This window comes from Amblyomma mixtum, chromosome 4, assembly GCF_055824585.1.
Source record: "Amblyomma mixtum isolate Tamu chromosome 4, ASM5582458v1, whole genome shotgun sequence".
In the NCBI taxonomy this organism is placed as follows: domain Eukaryota; kingdom Metazoa; phylum Arthropoda; class Arachnida; order Ixodida; family Ixodidae; genus Amblyomma; species Amblyomma mixtum.
In genome coordinates this window covers 89,636,135-89,649,657 of record NC_143015.1, presented here as the reverse complement: position 1 = coordinate 89,649,657, position 13,523 = coordinate 89,636,135, and the positions used below count along the sequence as shown (strand labels likewise).

At 50.0% G+C, this 13,523-nt stretch overlaps 1 protein-coding gene across 4 annotated transcripts; it reads right to left on the bottom strand.

Moving 5' to 3' along the window:
- Window positions 1-265: 265 nt before the first annotated feature.
- On the bottom strand, window positions 266-13,112 carry LOC149347358 (ubiquitin-conjugating enzyme E2 2-like). Of its 4 annotated transcripts, none has more exons than XM_089587015.1 (3): window positions 12,404-13,112; window positions 7,043-7,317; window positions 266-640 (listed from the first exon to the last, which is right to left on the bottom strand). In XM_089587015.1, exons 2-3 carry the CDS (start codon window positions 7,241-7,243, stop codon window positions 386-388), a joined length of 456 nt encoding a protein of 151 aa, XP_089443141.1. In that variant the 5' UTR covers window positions 7,244-7,317; window positions 12,404-13,112; the 3' UTR covers window positions 266-385. The 4 variants fall into 4 exon arrangements, with proteins under 4 accessions (XP_089443141.1, XP_089443143.1, XP_089443142.1 ...); XM_089587017.1 differs by lacking the exon at window positions 12,404-13,112 and adding an exon at window positions 9,218-9,303; XM_089587016.1 differs by lacking the exon at window positions 12,404-13,112 and adding an exon at window positions 7,968-9,208.
- Between the last annotated feature and the right edge of the window lie 411 nt (window positions 13,113-13,523).

The window sequence follows — 13,523 nt, the reverse complement described above, 5'->3', positions numbered from 1 at the left end:
GTATTTTATTCTGCATTGTTTATTGCGTTATTTGTGCACATTACTAGCTTTATTTCATACTTCGTCATTACATGTATTTTGTTTCAAGTGCCTGTGCCGTATTTTCATGCTTGTATCGCCCTCCCCCCCCGTGTATTACCCTCGTACGAGGGCCCTTAGGGGTATTGTAAATCAATCAATCAATCAATCAATCAATCAATCAATCAATCAATCAATCAATCAATCAATCAATCAATCAATCAATCAATCAATCAATCAATCAATCAATCAAATAGTTTATTCGAAACTAGATGTAGGGGGGCCGAAGCAGCCAAAGAGGAAGCTTAAAAGAAATCGGCTCAGCATCGACTACTCCTGTTAACCTCATTGGAGAGAAACGGCATCGTCAGTTCTGCATGGCGTGCGCCTTGGTCCACTTGCGTGCCATGGCGTTGTAGGCTTCTCGGTTTTCCTTGTACAGGGCTGCCGCGACAGGAACCAGGGGGTCGTCCGGGTTGGGGTCACACATCAGGCACGATATGGACAGGAGCAGCTTGGCGACAGACAGCGCGGGGGACCAGTGCGCATCCAGGACGTCGAGGCAGATGTCGCCCGAGTCGCTGCTGATGTTGGGGTGGAAGATCTTCGTCACGAACCTCACCTGCGAGGGGGAAGACATGCTCACACCGAGGAAAGCATCTAGGGGACACTGGTAAAAGGCCCGCATTTGGCTCACCGAAGTAGAGGCTAAAAAAATATACGCCGGCAATTTTTACATGCGATAATGCTGATTTCATAGACAGCTGGGGTGGAGCGAAATGCTGACGCGAACTCTGATTACGACGAATAAAGGCAGAGATAACACTAATACGCAGAGGCCTCCTTTGATCTGCCTGTTTTCAGTGTCATGATTAAACAGGTTGCTGGGGCGGATTTATTTTTATGCGAAGCATATTACTAGAGCTACACTACAGCCCGTCAAGCGCGGCGGTGGAGCTACCATTGACCTTTAGCGTGACCACGTGACAACATGACGTCACAGCAGAGGAGAGATGGGCTGCCGGCTCGCGCGGTCGGCCGCGGCGGTGGAGGCTCCACATCAGAGGCGCGGCGGCTGACCACGTGACAACATGACGTCACAGCAGAGGAGAGATGGGCTGCCGGCTCGCGCGGTCGGCCGCGGCGGTGGAGGCTCCACATCAGAGGCGCTGCAGCTGACCAGGTGACGCTACAGAAGCGGTATAAAGCTGAGCTTGCCTCGCTCTCCGGGCACTTACGAGGCGGCCAGGTGTTGGGATGCCGCCTAGAAGCAGGGCTGATTTGAACGAGAAGCGAAAGCTTCAGCGTGCCACAGAGACCGATGAAGAGCGGGATGAACGTCTGGCTAAGCGGCGTGCTCAATGCTCTGCATTGAATTCACCGATGATCCCGTATATAGCTGCCACGGCAATCCTTGCTACACTTCTAGTGGTTGTATTAAAATGACCAAGTATTTAAACAAGGAAAGCCATGTATTACCAAGCCTAGCCATCAATATGCTTCGCATCTGACTAGGCTTAACCTTAGCTAAGCCTCAGCCATTTTTTTTTTCAAACAATGCTACCACTCTTTTTTTCTAGTCCAGACAGCTGCCACATGGCTTTTGCGCAGGAGGCTTTTATGGGCAACTCTTAGAAGGGGTGATCGGGGAGGCTGCTTGCCCCATGTCCTCAGCACCTGCTTGACCTTAATTCGCAGCAACTAAAAGCATTGCATATAGTTTAATATTAAAAATTTCTCGCACAGGGACGGGTTGTAGGAGGGCGATCTCAGGGGAGGTCATTCAGGGGAGACCATAGCGCGTCACCTCGAGGATGTTATTCGGGAAGGAACTCGCATCCATTTAGAGCGCTCTCCCTCCCCCTCTGTCCTCTGTGTTGGTCCCAGCCCCTCCTCGTAACTTTGCCCCTGATGCTGTGTCGTAGCCGCCATCTGACGCAGCGTAAGGGTTCTTATGAATGCAAGACAACCGAAAACCTGACAACCGTAACATTTCTAGACTACCATAAACGTTTAGGGCCACCTCCACTAACCCGTTCCTCAGTTATTGTGCGAAACATTGCTTCATAATTAGTCGATGCTTTGCACTGCCAAATAACAGTTTCAATTAAGGAGGAGGCTGAGAATAAAGCTAAGAGTTATACAATTATACAAAATCCACCGTATTCCGGCGTCACAACAGCTTTCCGCATCTGAATTCTGGATATTTGTGTTGTAGCGGACAGCGCATGCAACATAATGCTTGGTGTGAACACGCGTAATGATATGCATGGAACTATCGCACTCGGAGACTATGCTCTTCTAAGGTGCGCTCGCTTAGTTTTGCGCGTCAACTCGTATTTGGGCACTCCTCTTCCAAATGGATTTCTCACCACCTTGTACAAATTTTTACCATGCCCACGAACGGACGTGTCAAAACTGAGACACCTAGTGTAGGATGTAGTGGGGTTCCTGAAGCCTTTCCACTGCCGCAGTTCCCGTTATTAATTTTTAAGGCAGTGCCCCATTGAGCGGGAACCCATCTCTTTGTGTGGTAACTCTCGATAGTACCCATAAAAGATGGCCTCCTCATGCACCCTAGCATGTGGCGGTTAAATTAAAATTACCGAAGGCACTTTGGACATTGTAAAGTGTGCTTGGCGAAAGCCTTGTGGTCAACCCACTACGGCTTCTTGAACCGCTTGGCGCGGAATCACTGGGCCTCTTCGGAGACATGCGTCTCATTCACTCGACTGCAACGAGACGTCTCGCGAAGGAGCGGTGGTGCAGCTGCCACCGCCGACGCGCGCGCGCTCGTTCTACCGCTACTGTGTGACGTCACGGTTGCTATGCACAGCTAACCCCCCCCCCCCCCAACCGGTGCGCCGATTGCTAAGGAGGGGAGGAGGTTGCGCCGCTGCGCGGAGGAGACGCCACAGTTGGCACGATTCCAGCGCGCGGACGGACACCGCGAGCATGAGCCATTAAAGGCTTTCGCCTTTAATGGCTCAATGGCTTTAATGGCTCTAATGGTTGCTCCGGGAGAGCAACCTGGATCGCAGAAACCCCATGACTTCATGCAGGCGGTCGGAGCCTCCGAATGCAGCCTGATGCGGCAGCTGGTGGAGGAGGAGGTGCGGACCGTGGTAGGGCGGCGACTGCCTTCACTAAGTTCGCGTGCAGAACAGAAGGGGTGCGGCGGCGTCTCGGCCGCGGATACGCACAGCCATGCAGATGTAGAACTGCCATCTGCGTGGCATAAGGTTACATTACGCCACAGCGCGCAGTGACTGCGCCAACGAAGGGAGTGGGCGGGCTTACGCTCTCTCATACGTACGCAGTCTTAAGTGTCTGCCAAATTTTAAGAGGAAAGCCTTTAATGGCTCATACTGTCGTCCGTTAGCACAGGGTGCCCCACCTTTGGCAGCGTTTAGCTCGTGTTAACTCGGGAACTAATAAAGATACGAAAAACGATTGGTTGCTTCAAATAGAGGCGAAAAAAATGAACCTAAAAACCATGTTTGATGACTGTAGATTAATTAGTTAATTAAATATAAGGAAAAATGTCGAAATTGCGTCAAAATAGCGCGGACGTCGATATAGCCACGGGAACGGTGTGATGTCACATCCACCGGAAGTCGTCACGGCACAGTGAAAATTAACACAGAATGGTCAAAAAAACGTCGGATATGTGTCAATTTATATGGAAAAATGTGTAATTAAGTGTAATTGACACTCAAAATCACCGAAAGATGTATAATTTGGGTATCGATATAGCCACGGGAACGGTGCGACGTCACATCCGCCGGAAGTCGTCACGGCATAGTGTCGTCGGCTTTCGCCTCTCAACATTTTAGTTGCCAAAGTGTCCTCGCAATTTTTTGAGGTTAACAGAAGACACTTTTTAATGCATTTGCATTAAAAGCCTCACCGGGCAAAAAAAAAAATTGTGTCTTCGGTGATAAAATTCGTCCATTGGATGGAGGCGAGTGATGTCCCAGGCCGGATGACTCTCATTGGCTTGAAGGAAGCGACGTCATTAGACCGGAAGTAATGTCAATTCCGAAAAAGGCATCAACAACTCGTAATGCTATCGCCTTGCCAGCACATAGTATATTTACGTGCCCCGCGAATTTTGGTGAACCAAAGGTTAAAACATCGGCATAGGCATTGAGGGTTGTACGTAAGCCATAAACAGAAAGGAGTTAAAAGGGAGTAGGCTGGCGTCTTGCACACAGCCTCTTATAGAAGGGTGTGAAATTACTCCCGTGTCACTCCCGTATAGGCGTATCTGTGTTTAGAGTGCAGAGATTCGCTGCATTGCAAAGAAAGCGAAACGGCAGAGAGACTGCTACATAAGGTGCGGTGCTGTTAACGAGGTTTCTATGTCCCAGAATTGAAGGGGCGTATACTTAGGTTTGGTTTGGTTTATAGGGTTTAACGTCCCAAAGCGACTTAGGCTATGAGGGACGCCGTAGTGAAGGGCTCCGGAAATTTCGACCACCTGGGGTTCTTTAACGTGCACTGACATCGCACAGCACACGGGCCTCTAGAATTTCTCCTCCAAAGAAATTCCAGCCGCCGCGGCCGGGATCGAACCCGCGTCTTTTGGGTCAGCAGCCGAACACCATAACCACTGAGCCACCGCGGCGGCAGTATACTTAGGCATCGCGTCTGAAACTTAAATGCTTGGCACTGGTCGAGCTTTACACAACTTCTATAACCTTCCCACGCCTCCAGCAGCGGAAAGTGCCCGGAAGGCCTTCCAATGTTGCTCGAATCTTAGACATTTAGAAATAATCTGATTTTAGGAGAGAAGAAAGCGCCAATCAGCCCTAAGATTTATTGAGAGGACAGAACGTTTTGGTGCTAACTCAGCTCCTTTTCCAAAGGTTTCACATAGGGCGCCACGCAGCTGTGTTTTCCTCAAGCGTGTGACACAATTCTTTGGACAGCCATATTACTGATAGTAATCAATCCGCGTTGTCCCAATGGGAGTGCTTCAAGATGATGATTAACGTTCTTGTGCACTTGTCCAATGAACCTAGTCCGAAGAAGCTGTCTTTTTAGAGTATTTGACTTGCTCTTCACATTCCTAAACAATCACAAAGTGAACAAGTGAGGGGAAAGCCTCAGGGCGCTTACCAACGTCTCGACAAGAGCACGCGCGTCGCAGCAACCGCGTCCGCCGAAGCGAAGACGCTGGTTGACACACGCCTTTTGTTGTTGTTGTTGTTTGTTTGTTTGTTGTTGCGACTGAGAGAAGAATGAAAAAAGAAGTGCAAGGGCCTGCCGGCTATCTTTGCTACCAGTCCTCCTGTCGAAACGTTGGCAAGCACCGTTGGCAGCACAGATGGGCGCTGCCCGCACTGTGGAGAGATCTGCGATATCTTTCACATGGTGTGGGCATGTACTCAGAATCCTCACCTTCCCCCCTCCCCCACCCCCACCCGAGAGGCATGGGGGACTGCCCTCCTCAACTGCTCCAAATTGGAGTCCCAAAGGGCTCTGGTCAAGCGGGCGCGAGACGGGGCCTCGTCATGCGGTGTCCCGGACTAAGGATACCGACCATGCAGCAGGGTTTTTTTTTTAACCCTCAAGCTCTCTTTGATTAAAGTTTTTCACCACCACCACCACCCTTCACTTGTTCACTTTGGGATTATCAAGAACCATCTGACCAACATAGCTCTACCGTGCATTCATGGTGACAACACAGCGCAAAAGAGCAGGAACCAGAGTAACCAGAGTGTTCTGTGTCTTTCTTACTTTGGTTCCTCGTCTTTTAAGGCGAAAACCTTTATTGGCTCGTACTGTCGTGACGAAGACGTGTTTAGCACATTTGTCCGCGTTTCAGATTGGTTGAAATGGTCGTGACGTCACTGCGCGCGAATTTTGACGGGTGTCGACCGAAATGTGACACAGGTACTGCGCAATTACCAGATATGGGAGACAGTTACTGCGTAATTTCCTTTCCTCAAATAAAATTTCATTTTCTCGATTACGGCCCCTCTTTCTCTTTCTTATTTCACTCCCACTTCCTCCCTTCCTGTACGGCGCGGTTCAGGTGTCCACCGAGATGACTGAGAATAACAGCGCCATTTCCTTTCCTCAAAAAGCGTTGCGTTCAACGGGCAACGCATCGCGCCGAACGGGTGGTGGCGTTCCGTGGACTCCCTGGCAGCGCTACAACACGCTGTCGCGTTCCACTCCTAAATGCAAAGATTAAGCGTCATTAATTGGCAGTTAATTAATGCACCTACAGAATGCGAAGTGAACAATCGCGGAGCAGAATGCAGCACTCAGGCTTTCGCGTTTCACCACTTTAGCAGCTAAAGTTCCTCGTAATTTTTTTTAAAGCGAAAGCTTTACTACTTGCACTTTCAAGCCTTTGCCGTGCGACGGCGGTGCACATGAAATGACCTTTCGCATGACCTCTGTGTGACGTCACGCCGAAGAGCTGGGCGACCATCTCGCGCCGTCTGCGAGTAGTGGCGGTGCCACCACCGGTGGCCTTAGATTAGATTGGATTAAATTAGATTCGATTGGATTAGATTGGATTGCATTGGATTTGATTAGATTGAAATGGATTAGATTAGGTTAAATTAGATTCGATTGGATTAGATTGGATTGCATTGGATTTGATTGGATTGAATTTGATTAGATTAGATTAAATTAGATTATATTACATTAGATTGGATTGCATTGGATTGTATAACCGATGCATCACCACAAGTCTAACCACAAGCACCACCATCAGCTACACTACCAGCTGAACCATGGCGTAGGTACGGATACTGCTTTCGCAATTACCGGGCTTAACCAAGCTAAGCCACAGCAAATTTTTTTGCGCTGTGCTGTCACCATCAGTCTTTACCAACTAGGCTAGTTGAACGTCCTGCTCTACCGTGCATTTCTAAACAAGACTTATTTCTGACGAATATGTTTGGTTTCGATTAGGGCCTATAATTTGTAATGTCCGTCAAGAGCAACAGGCGTTGGCGTCAAAAGAGGGCACTGTCGTCACTTCAACGGCAGCCATGCATACCTTGGGAGGCTTGAAGGGATAATCTTTGGGAAAATTGATGCTGAGCTTGAACACTCCTCCTTCGTAGGGACTCTCCTCGGCCCCCGTGATGGTGGCTTGCCACGCGAACAGGTTGCAGTGGTCCACAAGACCGGCGGAGCAGTTGTCTGGAGGGTCGACGCTCATCTCCCTCAGCTCCTTCCTGAGGCGTTCCAGGGCCATGGCGCGGGTCTTGTAGTCGGCGAAGTGTGTTCCGCGGAAGTGAATTTGAAGGTCACTCGGGCTTTCACTCCAGCCTGCACACAGCGGCAATTTTAGATTTTTGAACGCGCTTCCTTGACTACTGTTGCTGCTGACTTGGCTAGCATTCCTGAAGGAATGACAGTTCGCTACATGGGGAAGCCCGCGAATTGAAAGGTATAAAAGTTGGCGTGACGTCTAAGTTGCATTTCATGAGCATCTACACAGAATGTTTTCCAATAAGAAAAATGAACTCAGAAGTGAAATAATGAAGTAGAAATTTGGCATAATTGAAACGAGCCTATTCAATTCGTGCATCCTGATAGTTTAAGAAGGACCGAGGGCCACACAAAGTCGACAAATGATTCATAGCAAACGAACAGTATCGGTGACAAATCAATCGGACAGCGAAAGCTTCTAGGTTTTTCTCTATAGAGAAATAATAGAGTAACTGTACATAGGATCCGCAAGTGCCCAAATCGGAAGAAGAAATATCGCATCCGATAAGAGGCGCGGCTCTCGCTCATGTGCCACTAGGCTTTCGTTGCCTCTGTCTATGATGATGCGGATGTATGCTGCATCGCCTTTTCTAAAATAAACTTCATATTACGTCGGTCTTATGTCTACGTGTTTGTTCGTACGTCCTTCTAAAAGCACCAGGATAGACGAACACCAGCAGTATCGAGAAACGTGTCTAAACAAGTACCTGGCTTAATTTTGTGTTCCGTCGCATGCGTTTTGCTTGCGTTGAGTTACAGAAGTATAGTCCCAGAAGAACCCGGACGCTATGGCACTGCGCTTGTCGTCTGGCCAACCGGCCTCCGTTCAGTGCCTCTGTTATTTCATGATTAATGCGTTAGCGTTAGAAGGGTGTATGCAAGCGGAAATAGCGAGCACTTTCCATTAGTAGCTGTAGTGGCAGATGGCAACTTGCCGAACCTGCCTATCAGGCTACGAACGAACTTAGTATACTACCTCGGATATAATGAACTAGCATGCCACTTCGGATATAATGAAGCTTAGCATGCCACCTGAGATATAACAAACTTTAGCGTGTCAACCTCGGATATATGGAACATATAAGTATGGTTTATAGGGTTTAACGTCCCAAAGCGACTCAGGCTATGAGGGACGCCGTAGTGAAGGACTACGGAAATTTCGACCACCCGGGGTTCTCTAACGTGCACTGACATCGCACAGTACAGGCCTCTAGAATTTCGCCTGCATCGAAATTCGACCGCCGCGACCGGGATCCAGGCCGTGCCTTTCGGGTCAGCAGCTGAGCACTATAACCACTGAACCACCGCGGCGGCCCCCTGTAAGTATGCCACCTCAGACATAACTAACCTAAGTATACCATCTCTGATATAAAGAACTTTCCTGCGTTAACTCGGATAAAACTGGTTTATGCGGTTTAACGTCACAAACTCGGATATCACTAACCTAAGTATACCACGTCAGATATAACGAACTTTCCGGTGTTACCTCGGATATAACATACCTAACTATACCGCTGTACCACCTTGTATATAACGAACATGAATGTCTGGATCTAGGACTAACAACCTGTGTGTGTTAACCTCGAATATCAGGGGAGCAAGGAGCCTGGTGGCGGGAGCGGACGCATGTCGGACCATACACCTCCCGCATTGTGGGCTAATTTTACCAGGTTAAAACGGACGTGGCCCAACCATTTTTGGTGTGCGAGGAAAGCACGATATCCGACGCATCTGGATACGAACTTCGAATCGGTAGGCCAATTTTGCGACTTTTTATCGAGTTGTAAAGTTCGCCAGCGAACCGCCGCAGCTAAGCCTAACGAGAAGAAGGCATCCGCTAGACCTCGGCGCTTGCGCCGAGACAGAAGCCGACGGAGGGATGCTCGCTAGCCCCAGCGGGAGCGGAAACGCTCCCAAGGGCGTGCAAAGCGAGGATTCACAGTGCGAGGATTCTCACATGGAAGACGAAGATTCTGAGGACGAAAGTTCTACCGAAACGTGCCGGGAACGCGCGAGCGACGCCAACACGTGCGCCGCAGGCGCGCTCCGCTTAGTCATGTCTGAGGAGTTGTACAAGGCGTCGCTGGAGCGACGTGCTGCGCGCAAACGCCGGCGCCGTGCCGAGGAGACAGATGAAGAACGGCAAGAGCGGTTGACTAAGCAACGCGCCTATGCCGCAGAATGTAGAGCCCGGCGGCGTTCTACAAGTTCTCTTTCTTTCAGTCGCAACAACAAGGCATCGCGCCGAACGGGTGGTGGCGTTCCTCCCTTCCTTTACGGTGCGGTTAGGGTGTCCACCGAGATGACAGAGAATTACTGCGCCGTTTCCTTTCCTCAAAAAGCCGGTAGCCACCTACCAGGCTTAACCAAAGCTAAGCCCCCGCCAATTTTTTATGATGGTGTGGATTGGAGAAAGAACAAGATTGGTTTGGTTTTGTGGGGTTTAACGTCCCAAAGCGACTAAGGCTATGAGAGACGCCGTAGTGGAGGGCTCCGGAAATTTCGACCACCTGGGGTTCTTTAACGTGCACTGACATCGCAGAGCACACGGACCTCTAGAATTTCTCCTCCAAAGAAATCCTGCAGATGCTAAAAAAAAAATGGCTGAGGCTTAGCTTAGGTTAAGCCTAGTCAGATGCGAAGCATATTGTCGCCGAGTTGCATATCGAGCACGCCGCTTGGCTAGACGTTCTTCACGCTCTTCATCAGTCTCTGTAGCACGCCGCAACTTTTGCTTCTCATTCCAACGAGCAGCCCTGTCTCCAGGAGGCATCTCTATCCTGTGTACGCCTAGCAGAGTTGTGTTGTTGTGACTGAGAGAAGGATGAAAAGGAAATTGCACGGGCCTGCCTATTGACTCGAGCCAAGCCACCACTGCTGCCACGTGCAGATAGAGGAGAGTTAAAAGATGAGGGGAAAGAGAAAAAGGCAAGAAAAGACGCGCGTCGCAGCAACAACTGCGTCCGCCGGAGCGGACACTGCTGAAAAAATCAGATAAGCGGCCGAAGCCGCGCTCGCCGAAGCGAGAACAGATACTCCAACGACCGCCTAGCAAAGGCAGGCGCACCCCCTTGTATACCGCCGCTCCAGCATCACGTGTTCACTACAGCGCACCTAGCGGCAGAAGCAGGAAACACATTGGTCGCGACGCCTCGCGCGACGGCGCGAGCTGGGGCAATACCTCCTAGAAAGGCTGGGGACCCGTTTCTCCTATGTCGTTACGTCACGCACCACGTGGTCCTCCTTGGTCGCGACGCCTCGCGCGACGGCGCGAGCTGGGCCCCCGTTTTTCATCTGCTGTGACGTCACGCATCACGTGGTATGACATGGAGGTCACGAAAGGTCAATGGTAACGACACCGCCGCGCTCGAGGAGCTGGGTTGGGCTATTTTAGTATGCTTCGCATAAAATTGGCGGGGGCTTAGCTTTGGTTAAGCCTGGCAGGTTGCGAAAGCGCGCAGCGCCTCCAACTGAAGGAACGCAGTGCGCCGCGTCTACAGGTCACGCGTGGCTACCGGCTTTTTGAGGAAAGGAAATGGCGCAGTAATTCTCTGTCATCTCGGTGGACACCCTAACCGCACCGTAAAGGAATGGAGGAACGCCACCACCCATTCGGCGCGATGCCTTGTTGTTGCGAATGAAAGAAAGAGAACTTGTAGAACGCCGCCAGGCTCGCCATTCTGCAGCATAGGCGCGTTGCTTAGCCAACCGCTCTTGACTTTCTCTTTCTTCATCTGTCTCCTCGGCCAATACCTCTTAGAAAGACTTCCCTCGGCACGGCGCCGGCGTTTGCGCGGAGCACGTCGCTCCAGCGACGGCTTGTACAACTCCTCAGACATGACTAAGCGGAGCGCGCCTGCGGCGCCCCGTGTATCCTCTCCTAGCGAGCGCCCTCACGCGGCGGGCCAAGGAGGCCGTCACGTGGTAGCCGCCGCGCCGAGCGAAGGAACGACTACGGCCGAAGAGACGAATTGGGCCCCTGCTCTCCTCTGGTCGTGACGTCACGCTGTCACGTAGTCGGGCCACGTGACAACGAAGGAGCGACCTCCATCGACGGCAGAAAAGTGCTAGCAATATTGCTTTCGCAATAAAAATTTACACGACATCCGTTGGCATCGTTCTGAACCCCTGCATCCCAATTCGCAATGCCAGACGGACTTCCAGGCCCCCCTGCTCCCTCCATCATCTACTCTTTTCACTTGAAGCAGCCTGAATTGACGGCTGGAAACAAAAGTAAAAAAAAAAAAAGTTTTCTTCTCTGTGATGCACGTCATGCACGTGAAAGATCCCGAAGTATGCCGCTTTAAGCTGAAAAACATGTGCGATGCCACGTGACAAAGCGGGGAATGAAGTTAATAAGGAATCAGCATCTTTGTTACATTCCACAAAGAAACTCGGCGCCGTTACTCGAAATAAATGCCCGGTTACAGTCTCCAAAAGGCTTTAGCGTTACCAGAAATGTGGCTTCACTCACATCGGTTTGGTTTGGTTTATGGGGATTAACGTCCCAAAGCGACTCAGGCTATGAGGGACGCCGTAGTGGAGGGCTCCGGATAATTTCGACCACCTGGGGTTCTTTAACGTGCACTGACATCGCACAGTACACGGGCCTCTAGAATTTCGCCTCCATGAAAATGCGACGGCCAAGGTCGGGATCGAACCCGCGTCTTTCGGGCCAGCAGCCGATCACCATAACCACTGAGTCACCGCAGCGGCTCACTCACATCGCATTAGACCAATAACACCATAGCCAGTAGAGTTACACTTGCTTATTCTTCTTTCAGGAATGTCTAGACAAGTAGTTGGTCCCTTCTCACATATGTAAAGCAGCGCGAATGAAGGTGCTCGAAGGCGAAATGAGGAAGCGGATAGGAATCAGCGGTCTTTCCCGTCCCTTCGTTTCGCCTTCGGGCGTCTTCCTTTGCGCTGCTTTACTTATGGTCAGAAAGCCTAAGCCACAACCTGCGTCCAAAGCCGCTCATTCGATCAGCAGGCGAGAGTTGCCATCCCAGCCCAGCCGGTTGAGTCAGCGTTCTAGCACTGATCCAGGGTTCAAAGAACGTTTTAGAGCGAGTTCGAAGACTCGACTGAAGTTTTCTGAGACAGGAGGGTTGCCTGGAATACTGAGTTGATTTGTACTCACGAGGGTCGTGGTGGCTGAAGTCGTCAGCGCCCGTGAAGATTACCAAGATCGTCTGCAAGCACCGGATGGGGACCAAGCCTCGCCTGAGGTGAAGCGCTTCTTCTTCTTCTTCTTTACTGCTGTGCTAAGCACCTCTTCTTTTTCTTCTTCCCGTTTTAGTCGGTGCACATCCGCGTAGGGAAAGATTGCAGATTTTCTTCTATATGAATGTTTCATCGTTTATCCAGGATAGTATTCTCCAATATACAGATTTTGTGGCCATCGCAAGGCCGATATCGCTCGTATATTATACGAACGCCCTGAGGCCTCATCTCCCACGGGCCTCTCTAACCAATCAGAGTTGGAGGATACGGTGACCTGGTCGGACCATCAAACCCAGAAGAGGGCCGTGCATCGAGCTTTGAAGTCGCAACATGCCACTTCACGGTTGTTGTTGTTGTCCTCGAGAAGACAATGGCGCGTACCGACTGCGGGGTATTGGCCAAGACACAAGCGTCGAGCGACAGGGGCTTAAAACGTTTAAAAAAAATGCAGATTTCGTGATTTAAATTAACAAATAAACACTGTGTAATTAGTCAATGACAAAGGAAAATAGGGCTGAATGTGCAGTGTTTAGGAAGTTTTGGTTACAGATTAATTTTGAATATGATTAGCCAGAAGATGGAATTCAGAAAGATTTCAGGATGGCAGCCGTTTCACGGATCCTCATGGTCAAGGAGAACAAGAGAACACTTGACGCATTCGCAGATCTGACATTTAATTGATTACTAACGAAATAATGTTTCACCACCATCATCATCATCATGTGTATAAGTGGCAGATCACAGTAGCGAAAAGAGTGCGATGTTGTGTTAAAAGGAATTGTAAGGATTTGTCAACTGATAGCACGAGTGCTTGAAACAATTATCCGCACGTTTTAAGCGATATCGAGTCGTTTTTATTCAGCAGCATTTGTGATTTACATCAATTAAATACCACACTGAGTAACGCCATGATCAGTTGACAAGGAACTAGTGTGTGGAATACGGAATATGCAGTAAACGTGTGGTTAGAGGTGTTCACTGCCGCAGTATTTTTGCAATGGGTTACAGAACGCGAGCTCGGAGGTTCCATTTCGGCC